The sequence below is a fragment of the Echiichthys vipera genome, assembly GCF_963691815.1.
Source record: "Echiichthys vipera genome assembly, chromosome: 10".
In the NCBI taxonomy this organism is placed as follows: Eukaryota; Metazoa; Chordata; class Actinopteri; order Perciformes; family Trachinidae; genus Echiichthys; species Echiichthys vipera.
In genome coordinates, this window is record NC_139835.1 from 9,207,113 (window position 1) to 9,228,289 (window position 21,177).

Genomic DNA, 21,177 nt, shown 5'->3' on the forward strand with positions numbered 1-21,177 from the left:
CTCACCTATGGTCATGAAAGCTGGGTCATGACCGAAAGAACGAGGTCGCGGGTACAAGCGGCCGAAATGGGTTTTCTCAAGAGGGTGGCCCAGGACTAGGTGGAGAGATTATATCTCCACACTGGCCTGGGAATGCCTCGGGATCCCCCAGTTAGAGCTCGTTAATGTGGCCCGGGAAAGGGAAGTTTGGGGTCCCCTGCTAAAGCTGCGGCCCCCATGCCCCGACCCCGGATAAGCGGTTGAATATGAGATGAGATGAGAAGTGTCATGGTTTGGGGGATGTTTTCTGCAGCAGGAGTTGGACCTTTTGTATCATGTGAACCTCCTTTGGCAACATGCAATACCTTCACTTCAATTGTCTACCAATCAGCCTGCAATTTTCATGCAAGACAATGCCCTCTGTCACACTGCAAAACGGGCTACGCAGTAAGTGTTTGAGTAGAACTAGTGGAGGTTTAAATGTTTAGTGGTAGCTAGCTGCTGTAGTGAATATTGTTCGCTAGAGCTGCAAAGAGTGAACTATGAGTGAACAGCACACAGAAGCACGAAAAATTAGGCAATACACGTACGGTTGCACATTAGCACTTAGAACACATGATTTCTTGATAGAAAATTGCAGTTTCAATGGGGATATTTTTGCCCATGAAGTTGTAGTCTATAAGAATTAAGATACGTTGTTTCTAGTGGCCGCTTTGGCGGTTAGATGTAAATAGATCTCCCAGAGTTCCTTTGGAAACCAAACAGTGTCGACTGTATGACGTCAGAAGATTGACAGCTCTCACCTCTGTGATGCTGTGTGATGTTTTCATATACTCCATATGTCAGTGGATCCTCCATTATGAGTCAAAATGTTACTGCACAGGTCAGACACATAAGAGTGAGCCTGACTTGAACACTCCGTTTCATTACACTTTTACTTGTCAGAAGTGGGAAGTTTCCTATTTCCGAGTACAAAGGAACGCAGCATAATCAGCCGTGACGAGCTCTAGCTGCGCAGACCAACTGCGGCTGACTGACGTGCAAATCATTACTAACCTTGCTGCACATTTAAATATAGTGAGGGAATGTCGCCACAGACACTCAGATGGTATTTCTCGGCAAAGAGGCAAGTACAAGTGCTTTTATCAGTGGGTCATATGATCAATCACCATTGTTATAACTCACTTTCTGATAGATTGTAACTTCTTACAAACTACAACTTTAAGGGTCTGACTGTGTATTTTATGTAGGTGTTTATCATAGACTTATGTTAGCGAGGCACAAGTGATGACTGTTTTTAACATATAATTGACTAAAAAACTAATCAAAATCAAAATAAAGTAAATACATCTAAATATAGATTGGAGGATGTGATAACTTGGGGGATTCATGTGTCAAATATTTTTTCTACAACTACAGAGGGTATCTTACCTTTAAAGCATATCCACTACATGTAAATATGTATGTTTAATCAAAAAGAATATAAAATTATAATTATTCTGCAGTGTTGAACCATTCCAGTTATGGCTATACCTGACTTAAGAGAGAATGTGTCATTCGAGGAGTTGATGACGACATCAGTGGTCTCCTTGGTTATGTCTCCTGTGACAACCTGCACAGACACACTTCCCATTGTGGTCTCATGCATTCCTGAACTCGAGACAACTTTAGTAAAGGGACCTTGAGACAGTAGACACAAATAAAGAATTAACAGTGATCAGTGAACAGTGAAAAGTCAAGCTTTTTGTTAGAAGACAAGTGTATAACTTGATCATTACGCAACCATTCAAGCCACTTAATGACCAGAAATATTGTTATCGTGTAGCTTTGAGCTTCAGCTTTATATATACATCATAACAGCATGAATAGTTTTGTTGGTTGTTTAAACTCATTATTTCAAGTGCTTCAGTCCATAAATTAATGTTGAATCAATGTGGCCTACCTGGAATTTGTGAGGAACTTGTTGGCACCGGAACATCTGAGGCATTGGGGAACCTCTTAGTAAATTCATCACTAAAAACCTGGAGACAGAATCACAAAGATACCTGAAAACCAAACCCTCACAAATACCACAGCAAAGCAGAAGAAACATACTCAGTTGACTGCATATTTGTTAACAGTGTTGTCGTCATGAGCTATTTCTGGTTAATATTGATGGTTTGTTCTTTAAATAAAAATTACTTAGATTTTCAAGAAATCAATCTCTACAGCATATAGTAGTTTTCATGATTAGTGTCGGGGTCCGCCATTCTCACCCAGGTTTCACAGTAAATGATGCATGCATCTAATCTAGCATTACTTTTTAAAATTGTATCTCATTAATTATAGCCTCACTGTTTACTGTTCTCTTCTTACAAAGCAGCTGGTCGTATAGTGTTTGTCGCCCACCCAAATTCTGTGACCTGTTAAACCACAGTTGGTGTTAAAACCAGTAACCACCAAATCAACCAGGACCAAAATCTTAAGGACTCATCTCACTGTAAAATTTGAATTTACGATAAAGCTTCTTTTTCTTTCCTTACCTGGATAGTTGGTGCATCTTGTGAGTAAAGGACAATCACAACCTTTTTCAGGTGCTTAGGATTTGTCTTACTGCTAAACGCTAAGATTTCATCCAACATCAGTGAGGCTACAAGGTCTTTTGGGAAACCTAGGTTCCCAGTGCCAATGGCGGGGAAGGATATGGAGGTCAAACCACTGTCCACTGCTTTGCCCAAGCAATCCTTGAAAATGCCACTCAAGGCCTGGAAGACAAAGTGTAAATGCTGTTACTATCAAGGTGCAAGATACTCAGAGATTCTTGCAGCTACCAGCCCTAGCAATGAAGATGACTTGTGACCTCAAAATACAAATTAGCAAGAGTATGTTTTACATGCAGAGAAAGGTAAGAGACTGTAGATCTGAAGTTTATTCCTCATATCTCATACATTTCATCAAATTCTGATCAGAGAAGTCATTTAACCACAGACAGACCCTTAGGGACTTCTAGGACTTCAGAGAAGGCCCAACATATCAGCATATTTAATTGTCAAATTGAATTTATTTCAATTAATAATTATTGTTTTTTTTTTTATTCTAATTTTAGCCTGATTGAAGATCGAGTTTGCCTCAGAAATTACAGTGTAAGGGTCCTTTAACTTTGAATATATAATATAATATATATAATATTGTCATCCAATCAGATTCAGTTGTGGTTTCAGAAAAGGCAGAAAAGGTTTCCAGCTCTCTGTTCACTCAATGGTCCCCATGAGGTCCGGAGCTGTGTGTTAATCAGTGACGGGTTAATCAGCCAATTAAATTGTTGCTATTAGTGGGTGGGACAAAAAAACATCGCCCTACTCCTTCCAACAGGCCTATGATATGTAGACGGGTCAGTGAGTGTGAAGAGCTACCGCAGAAAGACAACAACACTGTGGCTAGCTCGATAGCATTGACTTTTTCATGGCCTTCTTTCGAAGATAAAGATGTTAAAAGGCATTTTAAGACTGGCAGTAATCAATGCTGTCTGTGAATCACGAGAAAACAGGTTGTGTTGTTCGAGTTGCTGCTTTTTCCTCAGATAAATCATCAGCTGGGGCTAATAGTAGATTTACTTGCCGGACTAACCGAACTAAGTCAGCCCATCTCGTTATCGTCAAAAACATTATGACTTTGCAACGTTGAAGGCGCAGTGCCAGACCCCACGGTTTGCGACTGATGTCCATTTACCTTTTCAGCTGTGCCTTTTCCATTGTCCCAAGTAGGTGCAACTGCATGAAAGACTTGTTTGCTCTTCAGCTTGCAGCCATCAGTAACAATGACCTTACCGACGTTTCCTCTAGCATTGTTTGCTTTTATCAACTGCTGAAGTTTGGGTCCAGCCGCACTCAAGATGGCATTTGAAACTGCCCCTTTGTTCAGTGCAAGATCTCCAAACACAGTATTCACAGTCACCTCCGTCTAAGAATGTGTAAACAGATTGTTATCAGATGCTTGTCCTTCCATTTCACAACATCTTTACTCTTTCGATGATACAACAGTCCAGAATCAGTGCTGTTAGAATCAGTCAGAAAATGATCAGTCAAGCCCTATAAGAACACATTCTCTTCCTCTGTAGGAGCGTCTTACCCTTAAACTTGTTTGCTCCTAGTAGAGGATAATAAAAAACTGAAATTACCGTGCTATTCGCAATATTTCCTTTAGTGAGAGTGATGGCCAATCCCTCTTTGGTCTGCACTTGATTCAAGCAGTTTGGGTCAGATTCAGCAGATCCAGCATGATTCACAGCAGGAGACTTGACAGTTTGTTGAGAAAGAAACTCCATCAGCAGGCGATTGTATGCCTCAACAGCGTCGGGGTTCAGCTTCTCCATGCTGCCGTAGATCGACATGTTTTCCCAGATTCCTGCTCCCTCTCTCTGATACATTTATTCGACGGATGAAGCCCAAAAGAGTTTTTTACGCACACTGTCTGAACAAATGCTTTTTTGCGTATTTCGATTCACTGTTGCATGGCATTCTAAAGCAAAACAAAACAGTCAAGCCAGACCACTGCATACTCCATAGGTGTAGTGGTAAAATGAGTCATGGCAGTCCTAAAACTTCCAAAAGCTAGGTAGGCACACATGCACCTTCGTAGCGAGTTGGGTATGGCTGCAGCTTGGAGCCTCCAGTCTCATGCCCTCCTGTGTCATGCCTGGGCGTGTCAATCAGTAAGTTCAAGGGTTGCAAATACAATTGCTTATCCTGCTGTGTGCATGTCTGTGTGCAGTGGTACATATCCACATGATAAACAGCACTGTCAGGCAGTCTACAGAGCCTGCCAGCTGAGACACACAAACAGAGTAATATTTGTATAGCAGAATATGGATAACCGATATAGAACATCAGGTAACAACAGTGGATAGGAATATCGGGCTGGGGTCTTCGCATTGTACTCTATAGTGTGTTGGCCTGGGTGTTCCTCATTCTCAGTCCATCTCATTTGTGTGTTGTTTTCTAATTGAGAAGCAGGGTCCTCAGCGTAGTACTTCTGGACAAATGTCATATTCCTGGAGTATACACCTCCACTTGGTGATTTGATCACCACATTGTTACTGTCTTTACAAATGACCTTTTGTGGTGTCTTGTTGAATGTAGTGGAAAATGTGTCTACTTTGTCTTGCTTCAGTAGAACCTGGTCACCTGGTCAGAACAACAGTCATGTCTAAATATTTTGCTCCTGTTATCCTTGCCGATTTTAGATTTCCCCTTTCTTTCATCATCTGTGTCTCTTGTTTGCAGATCTCCTTGTGGTCTTGTTATGTCTGGGAGCTTTCCTCTTATTTTCCTTTTGAAGTGCAGCTCTGCAGGACTCTTTCCTGTAGTGGAATGATCGATAGACCTGTAGGTGAAGCATTTTGTCTCTCAACTTCACCACTGGCTTGTGCCCACTTTGGTGCCATTTCTACCATTCCATTATCTTGACAGAATGTCTGGAACTGGGAGGACATGAACTGCCGGCCAGAATCTGATCTGATGGTGAGTGGGAGACCATGGCTACTGAAATGTTGTCAAGACTGTCAATCACCTTGTCTGTAGTCATTGATTTCACAACATCGTACCCATAATATATGCTGTAATAATCTACAGCTATCAACAAAGTGTCCTGTTGGTAGCAGGCCCATTAAGTCAGTGGCAATCTTGCCACGGCCCATTTGGTAGTGTCGTAAGTCGTAGTGGTTCAGGTGCATCAGGTCGTGCCTAGATCTGGCAATCATGGCATGTCCTCACATGTTTCTCAGCCACCTTATCCATCCCTGACCACCACACCTTACTCCTGAGATGCTGCTTCATGTAAACACTTCATTCCATCATGTCCATCCTAATACGTAATCAGTACACAACAGTACTGTAATCCAATAATGGATTGTCTCCAGTCCGCATTTAATTTTTTTCCGATTTTGCACAGACCCTCAGTGCGGCTCGGGAAATAACTTTTCCAAGTTGTGTGATAATCAGAGAAACTATTTCAAAGTAACACACAACTTAGTACACTGTTTTGACTACAGTCTTTCCTCTATAACTTTCCTGTTGTTTGGATAATGAAAATTATTTTAAAAAACCTTTTGATCATAGCGTTACAAAGATCATGTGTGCAAATGTTTGTGCTGATGATGTTCTTGGCCTAGGACGAGTTTGCAAAAGTAGGTTTTGAATATTTTTAACATTTTTGTGTATTTTTCAATTTTGTGTAACAGCGCCAACTAATGTCCGATTGACCTCAAATTTTGCATAGAGCCTGAAGTTTCCATGGAGAACTATCAGTCAGAGTTTGATGTTATTCTGACTATTATATAGAAAGATATATAGAAGATATAAAATACTTCCTGTTATACAGTACAACATAAAGGAAGTTGTTTCTTCATAAAATACACATGTTGTTGACTATTTAAATTCTTTTGGTAACTTTTCAACAAGACGATTAAAGGATAATTCCTGCAAAGTTTCATGATGATCGGACTCTTGGCCAAGGAGGAGTTCAAAAAAAATTTTGTGCAAAAATAGTAGGTGGAAATGTGCCTTTCAGAAAACATGTGGATGTAAGAAATCTATATTTGCAATATACAATGTGGAAGTTAGAGGCCAAAAAGCTTTTTCCTTGATTTAAGCGCCACCTTGTGGTGGACATGTTTTTTTGTGTGTTCTGTGGTTGCCCCTGGTCACACCTCCCCTGAAAGTTTTGTTTTCATAACTTGAACGGTTAATGCTCCAGTATGAGTGATATTCAAAACAGCGCCACCTCCTGGATAATTGATGTCATATATTTCTCAAGCCTCAGACAAGCATCAGAAGCTATTCCATTCTATTCTAAATTTCTTGTTAATCTGACTTATAATTGCTAAGACAAAACAGCGCCACCTAGTGGTTGATTGGTGTGAAATTTTGTATAAGGCCTCAGTAAGACATCAGAAACTAGATTGATTCGTTTTTTGTTGATCCGACACAATTTGAGGAAGCTAGGCAGAACTTCCTGTTTTGACTGTAATCTACAGGAAGTTGATCCTTTATAACTTAGGCATTTATAAGAGTATCGAAATTCTTTTGATAAGTTTTGGTCAGGACCATCCAAACCAAGTGTACCAAGTTTCATCTTGATCGAACACTCGGCCTAGGAGGACTTAGAAAAAGTAGCTTTTGCATATATCACGATCCTGTGAAAAAAAAGTCTAGGCGGAATTGGGCGCGGCCCATATCCCGCGATTCACGTATGTTCAGGGAACGCCTGAATGTAAATTTTGAATGTGCGAGGTATGATGTGGGAGTGACAGACAAAAATGCGTTCAACTTGATTATAGCGCCATCTGCTGGTGAACATGTGTCAATTTTGGTGTCTGCCTTATGTGCAGGGGTCTTAACCAAAGTTCAAAGTCTCACCTCCATAACTTGTACGGCGTAGGCTGCAGTGTGTGTTTTACCGATGGTACTGGGAGCCACACTGCTGCTTGCATCGCGTGGCCCCCACCCCCTCGGGCTTGGACCCCTAATAAAGCAGAGGAACTCCAAGTCTGTGATTTCTGTCAGTCTCACTTGGGAGTAACAATTGTCATATGTATGTTACTGGTAATGACAATGCAAGCAAAATACCTCTTGTAGTACATTATTAGTACCATGTAGTACCATTATTTAACAGTAAATTCTTGCGAACTGTGCTATACGTGCATGCCAATGTTTATTAGGGTTAGAAAGTTGAATTCAGATTGTATATCCAGATGTGAAAACTCATCATTGCACTACAGTATGTATGCTGCTCTAATAGACAAAAGCTGGAGTAATTAACTTTAAATAAATACATATAAAACACTCAACACATTAGTGTGCTTTTATTAACTTTAATTTGCATAGGCATGTTTACAGGAACAGCAGTAAACCTTCAAAACCAAAAGTGATTGTTAACCTGATTTGGACTTGCTTACGCTGACTGACTTCTATTATCCCATTACTTCCTGGAACAGAGCAGGTTCTTTCCATCAGCCTCCCACAAACCAGTGCACAAAGTTCTGTGATATTACAAAGTGCATAAAATAGGATAAAAGGGGTTTCAAACCTCTTCTCATTCCTTGATTTCTTGTTGCACAATGATTCTGTGGTATGATAGAGATATGTTCAAGGCACTATATGAATCTGACTGTTATTACCTCTTTAACTGACCCTTGTGATCATTACAGGTTGCTTGTTAATATATTATGGGAGTTAAACCACATATCTTGAGAAAAAATGAATACATGAATCAGCTGATGATTCAAAGTAAACAGTTATTAAATGATGTAAGGCAATTTCAAATACAGTATAAGGCATTTGATTTTGTTCTCTCAGTGAATGTCTGTGTCACTTGAACGTAATCAAATCCTCAGTGTGTTTTGTTGTGTGTATAACTTGTAAACTTGTGTAAACTTTAATAAAGCTTTAAAAAAAAATAAAATATATATATATATATTAATGGGAACTGTATCTGCACTGATGCAGTCAGACCTGCAGATGGAGCCACGCAGCAGAGTAGAGAACCTCCTTTTAATAAAGCTCTGTGATAGCAAGTGTGGGATTTCTGTCGGACTCAGTTGGGAGAAACAGTTGTCATATGGATGTTACTGGTAAGGGCAACACAAGCAAAATGGTTCTTGATAAAAAATCAGGACCTCTATTGTAATTAGAGAGGTAAACTGGATGCCGATGAGGGGGTGTGAAAACGGTTTAACCATTATTTAACAGTGGATAATAATGGAAATCTGTAAATGGGTCCAAGAACTGTGCTATACATGCATATAAATGTAATGAAAAAGAGAGCTGATGATTCAAAGTAAACAGTTATTAAATGATGTAAGGCAGTTTCAAATACAGTATAAGGCATTTGATTTTGTTCTCTCAGTGAATGTCTGTGTCACTTGAACGTGATCAAATACTCAGGATAAGCCTGACTGTCGTGGAAGATAATAAACATGCTGGGGTTGGCAATCCTGTCCACGACACTGTCATACTTGTGAACGGAGACGGTGCCCTTGGCTGGTGGTGTGATCATGTTTCGTTGTCCAAGGGCGAAATCTCCCGTCAGCACTCGACAGAGGTACATGCGCTTCTCTCCCTTTTTATTCGGCCTGGAGTAGGTGTCTTCGGCAGAGTATTTAGCATCGACTGCAAAATATGTGCCATTGCCAAAACAAGCAGCTGAAAATCCGGAAAAATGTTGATTTAATCTGTTTAGCACTTGCTATTATTCTCTTATAATATTAGCTTAGTTATATAGATAAATTAATACAAAACGACTGTAGTGTTCTGAACATCCATTCAAATGAAAGTTCTTTCCTAATGTAGGTTTATTGATACTCAGGTACTGAGGTACAGTATGACCAAATACTGACCTTACTTGACCTGTATTTTCAGTACAGATTGAGGAAGTGTCTGACTAACCAATGCCTCATATTTGCAGCTTTTCTCACCGTTCTTTCCTGCGTAACTCCTGTTGAAGCCGTGTTCGTTGATGTAAGCCACAGTGTCGTGGCTCGTGCCATGGAAGAGACGTCTCTCGTTGTTCTGATGATTGTTTCTCTGCTCCATGTCACGCTTCTTGATCTGCAGGCTCTTCCACAATATAGGGTTCTGGATCCTCGCAATCTAAGAGGAGGGAAAAGTAAAACATGTCTGAGTTGAAATGTCAGCATCAAAACTGCCACAAAATAATATATTATTATTATTTTACACTTTCACTGAGTTAATTATTCTTTAACAACTTAAGTACTGAGCATCACTACCAAATATTGATTCAATGAAGGGGGTCAGAAAGACAGACAGACAGACAGAAAGACAGGCGGACATACAAACCCAGAAATGCAAGCAACCACATAATTAACATTAACTGTAAGAATACATATAGTAATAAAAGGAATATGACCAAACCAAGTCATGGCAGTTGAAATATTAGAATGATATTATTAGTAGAAATAATGGCAGTTAAGGTGATATGAATACGTATTGTAAAAATTACTGTGTTGAATAAGAGAATGATGTGAATAGTACCATTAATAGCTATACTACCACGAGAAATACAACTACTGATAGTATTATTATGGCAGTCAATAGTAGAGTTAATAACAGTAATGATAATATATGTATGAAAAATAGTAATAATAGCAGCAGGAAGCATCAAGCAGGACTACAGCAGCAGGCACCACCACGATCAACAGAGACCTGTAAGATGAGAAAGCAGCGACTTTGGGGGAACAGCCCGAAAAAGTGACGTGGCACTTCCCTGCTCTCCATCCTGTTGGCCCACCACTCGCAGGAGGAACCACTTGGGTCGGGTGTGCTGCTGCATGGGTGGCAGTGAAGGTGAGGGGCCTCGACGGACCAGACACGGGCAGCAGAGGCTGGCTCTGGGGACGTGGAATGTCACCTCTTTGTCGGGGAAGGAGCCGGAGCTTGTGCGGGAGGTGGAGCCTATTCTTCTCTGGAGTTGCCCAGGGTGTGAGGTGCCGGGCAGTTGTGGGGATACTCACAAACCCACGGGTGTTGGAGTTCAACCCGGTGGATGAGAGGGTCACCTCCTTATTCCTGCGGGTGGTAGGGGGGAAAACTCTGCATGTTGTTTGTGCATTTGCGCCAAACAGCAGTTCAGAGTATTCAGCCTTCTTGGAGACCCTGAATGGAGTCCTGCATGCGGCTCCAGTAGGGGACTCCATAGTTCTGCTGGGAGACTTCAACGCCGACGTGGGCAATGATGGGGACACCTGGAGAGGCGTGATTGGGAAGAACGGCCTCCCTCATCTAAATCCGAGTGGTCGTCAGTTATTAGACTTCTGTGCTAGTCACGGATTGTCTATAACTAACACCATGTTCGAACATAAGGATGCTCATAAGTGTACGTGGTACCAGAGCACCCTAGGCCAAAGGTTGATGATCAATTTTGTGATCGTATTATCTGATCTGAGGCCATATGTTTTGGACACTCGAATGAAGAGAGGGGCAGAGCTGTCAACTGATCACCATCTGGTGATGAGTTGGGTCAGAGGATGGGGGAAGATTCTGGACAGACCAGGTAAGCCCAGATGAGTAGTGCGGGTGAACTGGGAACGTCTGGGGGAGGCCCCTGTCCAAGAGATCTTCAACTCACACCTCCGGCGGAGCTTTTCTGGCATCCCTGTGGAGGTTGGGTGCATTGAACCGGAGGGGGCAATGTTCAAAGCTTCCATTGCTGAAGCTGCAGCGGTGAGCTGTGGCCTCAAGGTCTTAGGTGCCTCAAGGGGCGGTAACCCTCGAACACCGTGGTAGACACCAGTGGTCAGGGAAGCTGTCCGACTGAAGAAGGAGGCCTTCCGGGATATGTTATCCCAGAAGACTCCGGAGGTAGTTGCAAGGTACCGACAGGCCAGAAGGGCTGCAGCCAATGTCCCTGTAAGGACGGGACACTGGTGACCTCAGCCGATGAGGTAATCGGGCGGTGGAAGGAGCACTTTGAAGAACTCCTTAATCCGACTAACACGCCCTCTTTTGTAGAGGCAGAGCTGGAGGCTGATGGGGAATCATTGTCAATATCTCTGGCGGAAGTCACTGAGGTAGTCAAACAACTCCACAGTGGCAAAGCCCCAGGGATTGATGAGATTCGTCCAGAAATGCTAAAAGCTTTGGGTTTGTAGGGGCTGTCTTGACACGTCTCTTCAACATTGCGTGGAAGTCTGGGACAGTGCCAAGGGAGTGGCAGACCGGGGCGGGTGGCTTACTCCAGGTAAGGAATGAGTCCTCACCCCAAGCGAAGGAGTTCAAGTACCTCGGGATCATGTTCACAAGTGAGGGGACGATGGAGCGTGAGTTTGGCCGGAGAATCGGAGCAGCAGGGGTGGTGTTGCAGTCGCTCTAAAGCACCGTTGTGACGAAAAGAGAGCTGAGCCGGAAGGCAAAGCTCTCGATCTTCAGGTCAATCTTCGTTCCTACCCTCACCTATGGTCATGACAGCTGGGTCATGACTGAAAGAACGAGGTTGTGGGTACAAGCGGCCAAAATGGGTTTTCTCAAGAGGGTGGCCCAGGACTAGGTGGAGAGATATCTCCACACTGGCCTGGGAACACCTCGAGATCCCCCAGTTAGAGCTGGTTAATGTGGCCCAGGAAAGGGAAGTTTGGGGTCCCCTGCTAAAGCTGCTGCCCCCATGCCCCAACCCCGGATAAGCGGTTGAATATGAGATGAGATGAGAAGTGTCATGGTTTGGGGGATGTTTTCTGCAGCAGGAGTTGGACCTTTTGTATCATGTGAACCTCCTTTGGCAACATGCAATACCTTCACTTCAATTGTCTACCAATCAGCCTGCAATTTTCATGCAAGACAATGCCCTCTGTCACACTGCAAAACGGGCTACGCAGTAAGTGTTTGAGTAGAACTAGTGGAGGTTTAAATGTTTAGCGGTAGTTAGCTGCTGTAGTGAATATTGTTCGCTAGAGCTGCAAAGAGTGAACTATGAGTGACCAGCACACAGAAGCACGAAAAATTAGGCAATACACATACGGTTGCACATTAGCACTTAGAACACATGATTTCTTGCTAGAAAATTGCAGTTTTAATGGGGATATTTTTGCCCATGAAGTTGTAGTCTATAAGAATTAAGATACGTTGTTTCTAGTGGCCGCTTTGGCGGTTAGATGTAAATAGATCTCCTAGAGTTCCTTTGGAAACCAAACAGTGTCGACTGTATGACGTCAGAAGATTGACAGCTCTCACCTCTGTGATGCTGTGTGATGTTTTCATATACTCCATATGTCAGTGGATCCTCCATTATGAGTCAAAATGTTACTGCACAGGTCAGACACATAAGAGTGAGCCTGACTTGAACACTCCGTTTCATTACACTTTTACTTGTCAGAAGTGGGAAGTTTCCTATTTCCGAGTACAAAGGAACGCAGCATAATCAGCCGTGACGAGCTCTAGCTGGGCAGACCAACTGCTGCTGACTGACGTGCAAATCATTACTAACCTTGCTGCACATTTAAATATAGTGAGGGAATGTCGCCACAGACACTCAGATGGTATTTCTCGGCAAAGAGGCAAGTACAAGTGCTTTTATCAGTGGGTCATATGATCAATCACCATTGTTTTAACTCACTTTCTGATAGATTGTAACTTCTTACAAACTACAACTTTAAGGGTCTGACTGTGTATTTTATGTAGGTGTTTATCATAGACTTATGTTAGCGAGGCACAAGTGATGACTGTTTTTAACATATAATTGACTAAAAAACTAATTCAATCGAAAAATGGATATGAAATTGATTGATTGATGTCACTTGATGACAAGAAAAGTGATGATGGAGATGTGACAGGTGAAACATTATTCGTTACAGACAGTGAACATTAAATGCAGTCTACCTTAATAGCGGTTCCTTGGCATGTGGCCTTGAACAGATTCAGGATTTCAGTGTGCTCTTCTGTCCCAGGCTTGATGGTGACAGCATGACTCGTGGTTTTGTGTGGCATTACATCCCAGTGATCAGGCGTGTCTTCATCCACTGCAGTGGCATAATAAACATTTAAATTTTTGTTAGTCCTGCCATCAACAACTTATTTGCAATGTTTTTTGGGACCAAAAACGGCCATATAAGGCCGAGAGAGTTGTCATAAAAAGAGCATGATGCAATAATCTTTATTAGAATTATTTACTGACTTAAAATGCACTTTATTCTTGCTTCATAATAAAGACATAATCAGTTTCTCTTACATTATTGTGGATGTTGGGCAGGACACAAAAACAGGATTGCAACAAATAATACATTTCTAACTATCAGAGGACAGAGGTAAGATACCTTTTAGTTTGCAAGCAGGGTCCACTTTAAGAGCCTCAATGACAAAATTCCCTTCCGTCTGTGGCTTCTTAGCACTTCCACTCTTAAATAATGCTGAAAGAACAAATTCCAAGATGTCCAAGATATGGATTAAAGAATATGAGTACCAAAATGATTATTTTTGCTGCACTTACATTTGATTTTGGAGCCGATTTGTCTCAAGGTCCCAGCTTTATCTTTCGGTTCAGTGGCTTCTCTTTGTTGCATACTATTGTAGAACTCCTTTAGCATGGGTGGCTGGAAAATAACTATCCGAACTGTCTTCAGGGGACTGAAAGGGTTTTGGCTCAAGACATCAACCACTGCGTCCAACATGGCATCAGCAACCTGCCTTGCCTGAACATCGCCTTGACCTAAAATGGTACAGCATCAATTAAAGACTTTGCAAGAATTGTAGACATGTGTGAAGCAATTCTGATATCTTATACAAGTCTGAATACACACTGAAGGACCTGTAATGTCGTGGTTTTAAACTCAGATACTTAGGTACACTCAGGTTGAGGATGAATGTCAACTGTAAAAATGATAAACTCATCATAAATCTCACCTGTGCCGATGGCAGGAAAGGAGACAGAAGTGTATGCATTTTTCACACACATTTGGAGTGCATCTTTTACAACCTTGTTGATTTTTACTGGGTCCGTCTGTCCAGCTAAGTGCAGGATCTTCTTACACTTGAGGTTGCCTGGCTGGGTTATTATCATGCCAGTGTTGGGCTTGGCACCTAAAAGTGTGGACAGGGAATTTGAAAACCTTTGAACCTTGACAACCGTGCGTTTGAGTATTTAGCCAATACTTCCTTTTGGAACAATCTTCAGTTATGAACATATAATTCACTAAATAATTAACTTTTTTATTGATGTCATTACAGCACCAAGCAAGAGCATTATTATGGTGTGTTTGGTGTCAACTCTTCGTTTAAATGTTTCCTTACGGAGGTTCTGGCATTCAGTTTCAACAGTCTGACCAGCTGCATCCAGAATGGCCTTAGATACTCCTAGAGGAGAAAGATAAAAACACATCATCATAAACAAAATCAAAATAAAGTAAATACATCTAAATATAGATTGGAGGATGTGATAACTTGGGGGATTCATGTGTCAATTATTTTTTCTACAACTACAGAGGGTATCTTACCTTTAAAGCATATCCACTACATGTAAATATGTATGTTTAATCAAAAAGAATATAAAATTATAATTATTCTGCAGTGTTGAACCATTCCAGTTATGGCTATACCTGACTTAAGAGAGAATGTGTCATTCGAGGAGTTGATGACGACATCAGTGGTCTCCTTGGTTATGTCTCCTGTGACAACCTGCACAGACACACTTCCCATTGTGGTCTCATGCATTCCTGAACTCGAGACAACTTTAGTAAAGGGACCTTGAGACAGTAGACACAAATAAAGAATTAACAGTGATCAGTGAACAGTGAAAAGTCAAGCTTTTTGTTAGAAGACAAGTGTATAACTTGATCATTACGCAACCATTCAAGCCACTTAATGACCAGAAATATTGTTATCGTGTAGCTTTGAGCTTCAGCTTTATATATACATCATAACAGCATGAATAGTTTTGTTGGTTGTTTAAACTCATTATTTCAAGTGCTTCAGTCCATAAATTAATGTTGAATCAATGTGGCCTACCTGGAATTTGTGAGGAACTTGTTGGCACCGGAACATCTGAGGCATTGGGGAACCTCTTAGTAAATTCATCACTAAAAACCTGGAGACAGAATCACAAAGATACCTGAAAACCAAACCCTCACAAATACCACAGCAAAGCAGAAGAAACATACTCAGTTGACTGCATATTTGTTAACAGTGTTGTCGTCATGAGCTATTTCTGGTTAATATTGATGGTTTGTTCTTTAAATAAAAATTACTTAGATTTTCAAGAAATCAATCTCTACAGCATATAGTAGTTTTCATGATTAGTGTCGGGGTCCGCCATTCTCACCCAGGTTTCACAGTAAATGATGCATGCATCTAATCTAGCATTACTTTTTAAAATTGTATCTCATTAATTATAGCCTCACTGTTTACTGTTCTCTTCTTACAAAGCAGCTGGTCGTATAGTGTTTGTCGCCCACCCAAATTCTGTGACCTGTTAAACCACAGTTGGTGTTAAAACCAGTAACCACCAAATCAACCAGGACCAAAATCTTAAGGACTCATCTCACTGTAAAATTTGAATTTACGATAAAGCTTCTTTTTCTTTCCTTACCTGGATAGTTGGTGCATCTTGTGAGTAAAGGACAATCACAACCTTTTTCAGGTGCTTAGGATTTGTCTTACTGCTAAACGCTAAGATTTCATCCAACATCAGTGAGGCTACAAGGTCTTTTGGGAAACCTAGGTTCCCAGTGCCAATGGCGGGGAAGGATATGGAGGTCAAACCACTGTCCTCTGCTTTGCCCAAGCAATCCTTGAAAATGCCACTCAAGGCCTGGAAGACAAAGTGTAAATGCTGTTACTATCAAGGTGCAAGATACTCAGAGATTCTTGCAGCTACCAGCCCTAGCAATGAAGATGACTTGTGACCTCAAAATACAAATTAGCAAGAGTATGTTTTACATGCAGAGAAAGGTAAGAGACTGTAGATCTGAAGTTTATTCCTCATATCTCATACATTTCATCAAATTCTGATCAGAGAAGTCATTTAACCACAGACAGACCCTTAGGGACTTCTAGGACTTCAGAGAAGGCCCAACATATCAGCATATTTAATTGTCAAATTGAATTTATTTCAATTAATAATTATTGTTTTTTTTTTTTATTCTAATTTTAGCCTGATTGAAGATCGAGTTTGCCTCAGAAATGACAGTGTAAGGGTCCTTAAACTTTGAAAATATTGTCATCCAATCAGATTCAGTTGTGGTTTCAGAAAAGGCAGAAAAGGTTTCCAGCTCTCTGTTCACTCAATGGTCCCCATGAGGTCCGGAGCTGTGTGTTAATCAGTGACGGGTTAATCAGCCAATTAAATTGTTGCTATTAGTGGGTGGGACAAAAAAACATCGCCCTACTCCTTCCAACAGGCCTATGATATGTAGACGGGTCAGTGAGTGTGAAGAGCTACCGCAGAAAGACAACAACACTGTGGCTAGCTCGATAGCATTGACTTTTTCATGGCCTTCTTTCGAAGATAAAGATGTTAAAAGGCATTTTAAGACTGGCAGTAATCAATGCTGTCTGTGAATCACGAGAAAACAGGTTGTGTTGTTCGAGTTGCTGCTTTTTCCTCAGATAAATCATCAGCTGGGGCTAATAGTAGATTTACTTGCCGGACTAACCGAACTAAGTCAGCCCATCTCGTTATCGTCAAAAACATTATGACTTTGCAACGTTGAAGGCGCAGTGCCAGACCCCACGGTTTGCGACTGATGTCCATTTACCTTTTCAGCTGTGCCTTTTCCATTGTCCCAAGTAGGTGCAACTGCATGAAAGACTTGTTTGCTCTTCAGCTTGCAGCCATCCGTAACAATGACCTTACCGACGTTTCCTCTAGCATTGTTTGCTTTTATCAACTGCTGAAGTTTGGGTCCAGCCGCACTCAAGATGGCATTTGAAACTGCCCCTTTGTTCAGTGCAAGATCTCCAAACACAGTATTCACAGTCACCTCCGTCTAAGAATGTGTAAACAGATTGTTATCGGATGCTTGTCCTTCCATTTCACAACATCTTTACTCTTTCGATGATACAACAGTCCAGAATCAGTGCTGTTAGAATCAGTCAGAAAATGATCAGTCAAGCCCTATAAGAACACATTCTCTTCCTCTGTAGGAGCGTCTTACCCTTAAACTTGTTTGCTCCTAGTAGAGGATAATAAAAAAATTTAATTACCGTGCTATTCGCAATATTTCCTTTAGTGAGAGTGATGGCCAATCCCTCTTTGGTCTGCACTTGATTCAAGCAGTTTGGGTCAGATTCAGCAGATCCAGCATGATTCACAGCAGGAGACTTGACAGTTTGTTGAGAAAGAAACTCCATCAGCAGGCAATTGTATGCCTCAACAGCGTCAGGGTTCAGCTTCTCCGTGCTGCCGTAGATCGACATATTTTCCCAGATTCCTGCTCCCTCTCTCTGATACATTTATTCGGCGGATGAAGCCCAAAAGAGTTTTTTACGCTCACTGTCTGAACAGATGCTTTTTTGCGTATTTCGATTCACTGTTGCATGGCATTCTAAAGCAAAACAAAACAGTTAAGCCAGACCACTGCATACTCCATAGGTGTAGTGGTAAAATGAGTCATGGCAGTCCTAAAACTCCCAAAAGCCAGGTAGGCACACATGCACCTTCGTAGCGAGTTGGGTATGGCTGCAGCTTGGAGCCTCCAGTCCCTTGCCCTTCTGTGTCATACCTGGGCGTGTCCAACGGTAAGTTCAAGGGTTGCAAATACAATTGCTTATCCTGCTGTGTGCGTGTCTGTGTGCAGTGGTACATATCTACAAGATAAACAGCACTGTCAGGCAGTCTACAGAGCCTGCCAGCTGAGACACACAAACAGAGTAATATTTGTATAGAAGAATATGGATAACCGATATAGAACATAAGGTAACAGCAGTGGATAGGAATATCGGGCTGGAGTCTTCGCATTGTACTCTATAGTGTGTTGGCCTGGGTGTTCCTCATTCTCAGTCCATGTCCTTTGTGTGTTGTTTTCTGATTGGGAAGCAGGGTCCTCAGCGTAGTACTTGTGGACAAATGTCATATTCCTGGAGTATACACCTCCACTTGGTGATTTGATCACCACATTGTTACTGTCTTTACAAATGACCTTTTGTGGTGTCTTGTTGAATGTAGTGGAAAATGTGTCTACTTTGTCTTGCTTCAGTAGAACCTGGTCACCTGGTCAGAACAACAGTCATGTCTAAATATTTTGCTCCTGTTATCCTTGCCGATTTTAGATTTCCCCTTTCTTTCATCATCTGTGTCTCTTGTTTGCAGATCTCCTTGTGGTCTTGTTATGTCTGGGAGCTTTCCTCTTATCTTCCTTTTGAAGTGCAGCTCTGCAGGACTCTTTCCTGTAGTGGAATGATCGATAGACCTGTAGGTGAAGCATTTTGTCTCTCAACTTCACCACTGGCTTGTGCCCACTTTGGTGCCATTTGTACCATTCCATTATCTTGACAGAATGTCTGGAACTGGGAGGACATGAACTGCCGGCCAGAATCTGATCTGATGGTGAGTGGGAGACCATGGCTACTGAAATGTTATCAAGACTGTCAATCACCTTGTCTGTAGTCATTGATTTTATAACCTCGTATCCATAATATATGCTGTAATAATCTACAGCTATCAACAAAGTGTCCTGTTGGTAGCAGGTCCATTAAGTCAGTGGCAATCTTGCCACGGCCCATTTGGTAGTGTCGTAAGTCGTAGTGGTTCAGGTGCATCAGGTCGTGCCACGATCTGGCAATGATGGCATGTCCTCACATGTTTCTCAGCCACCTTATCCATCCCTGACCACCACACCTTACTCCTGAGATGCTGCTTCATGTAAACACTTCATTCCATCATGTCCATCCTAATACGTAATCAGTACAGTACTGTAATCCAATAATGGATTGTCTCCAGTCCGCATTTTATTTTTTTCCGATTTTGCACAGACCCTCAGTGCGGCTCGGGAAATAACTTTTCCAAGTCGTGTGATAATCAGAGAAACTATTTCAAATTAACACACCACTTAGTACACTGTTTTGACTACAGTGTAATAAGTCTTTCCTCTAAACTTTCCTGTTGATTGGATAATGAAAATTCTTTTTAAAAACTTTTGATCGTAGCGTTACAAAGTTCATGTGTGCAAATGTTTGTGCTGATGAGGTTCTTGGCCTAGGACGAGTTTGCAAAAGTAGGTTTTGAGTATTTTTCACATTTTTGTGTATTTTTCAATTTTGTGTAACAGCGCCAACTAATATCCGATTGATCTTGAATTTTGCATAGAGCCTGAAGTTTCCATGGAGAACTATCAGTCAGAGTTTGATGTTATTCTGACTATTATATAGAAAGATATATAGAAGATATAAAATACTTCCTGTTATACAGTACAACATAAAGGAAGTTGTTTATTCATAAAATACACGTTGTTGACTATTTAAATTATTTTGGTAACTTCTCAACAAGACGATTAAAGGATAATTCCTGCAAAGTTTCGTGATGATCGGACTCTTGGCCTAGGTGGAGTTAAAAAAAAAATGTTTTGTGCAAAAATAGTAGGTGGAAATGTGCCTTTCAGAAAACATGTGGATGTAAGAAATCTATATTTGCAATACACGATGTGGAAGTTAGAGGCCAAAAAGCTTTTTTCTTGATTTTAGCGCCACCTTGTGGTGGACATGTCACTTTTTGTGTGTTCTGTGGTTGCCCCCGGTCATACCTCCCCTGAAAGTTTTGTTTTCAGAACTTGAACTGTTAATGCTCCAGTATGAGTGATATTCAAAACAGCGCCACCTCCTGGATAATTGATGTCATATTTTTTTCAAGCCTCAGACAAGCATCAGAAGCTGTTTCATTCTATTCTAAATTTCTTGTTAATCTGACTTATAATTGCTAAGACAAAACAGCGCCGCCTAGTGGTTGATTGGTGTGAAATTTTGTATAAGGCCTCAGTAAGACATCAGAAACTAGATTGACTAGTTTTTTTGTTGATCTGACACAATTTGAGGAAGCTAGGCAGAACTTCCTGTTTTGACTGTAATCTACAGGAAGTTGATCCTTTATAACTTAGGCATTTATAAGAGTATCAAAATTCTTTTGATAAGTTTTGGTCAGGACCATCCAAACCAAGTGTACCAAGTTTCATCTTGATCGAACACTCGGCCTAGGAGGACTTAGAAAAAGTAGCTTTTGCATATATCACGATCCTGTGAAAAAAAAAGACTAGGCGGTATTGGGCGTGGCCCATATCCCGCGATTCAGATATGTTCAGGGAACGCCTGAATGTACAGTAAATTTTGAATGTGCGAGGTATGATGTGGGAGTTACAGACAAAAACGCGTTCAACTTGATTATAGCGCCACCTGCTAGTGAACATGTGTCAATTTTGGTGTCTGCCGTATGTGCAGGGGTCTTAACCAAAGTTCAAAGTCTCACCTCCATAACTTGTACGCCGTGGGCTGCAGTGTGTGTTTTACCGATGGTACTGGGAGCCACACTGCTGCTTGCATTGCGTGGCCCCCACCCCCTCGGGCTTGGACCCCTAATAAAGCTGAGAAACTCCAAGTCTGTAATTTCTGTCAGTCTCACTTGGGAGTAACAATTGTCATATGTATGTTACTGGTAATGACAATGCAAGCAAAATACCTCTTGTAGTACACTTGCATATTTAACCGAATGTGTATGAGGGAGTGTAGAAATGGT

At 41.4% G+C, this 21,177-nt stretch overlaps 1 protein-coding gene across 1 annotated transcript; it reads right to left on the bottom strand.

The window, feature by feature from the left end:
• Window positions 1-8,874: 8,874 nt before the first annotated feature.
• On the bottom strand, window positions 8,875-17,873 carry LOC310953189 (protein mono-ADP-ribosyltransferase PARP15-like; the record flags this gene model as incomplete). Its single annotated transcript, XM_083922146.1, has 11 exons — window positions 8,875-9,158; window positions 9,431-9,605; window positions 13,344-13,483; window positions 13,951-14,169; window positions 14,364-14,540; window positions 14,751-14,813; window positions 15,056-15,202; window positions 15,465-15,543; window positions 16,045-16,266; window positions 17,213-17,443; window positions 17,661-17,873. The coding sequence occupies 11 exons, from the start codon at window positions 17,871-17,873 to the stop codon at window positions 8,875-8,877; spliced, it is 1,950 nt and encodes a 649-aa protein (XP_083778272.1).
• Window positions 17,874-21,177: the final 3,304 nt, after the last annotated feature.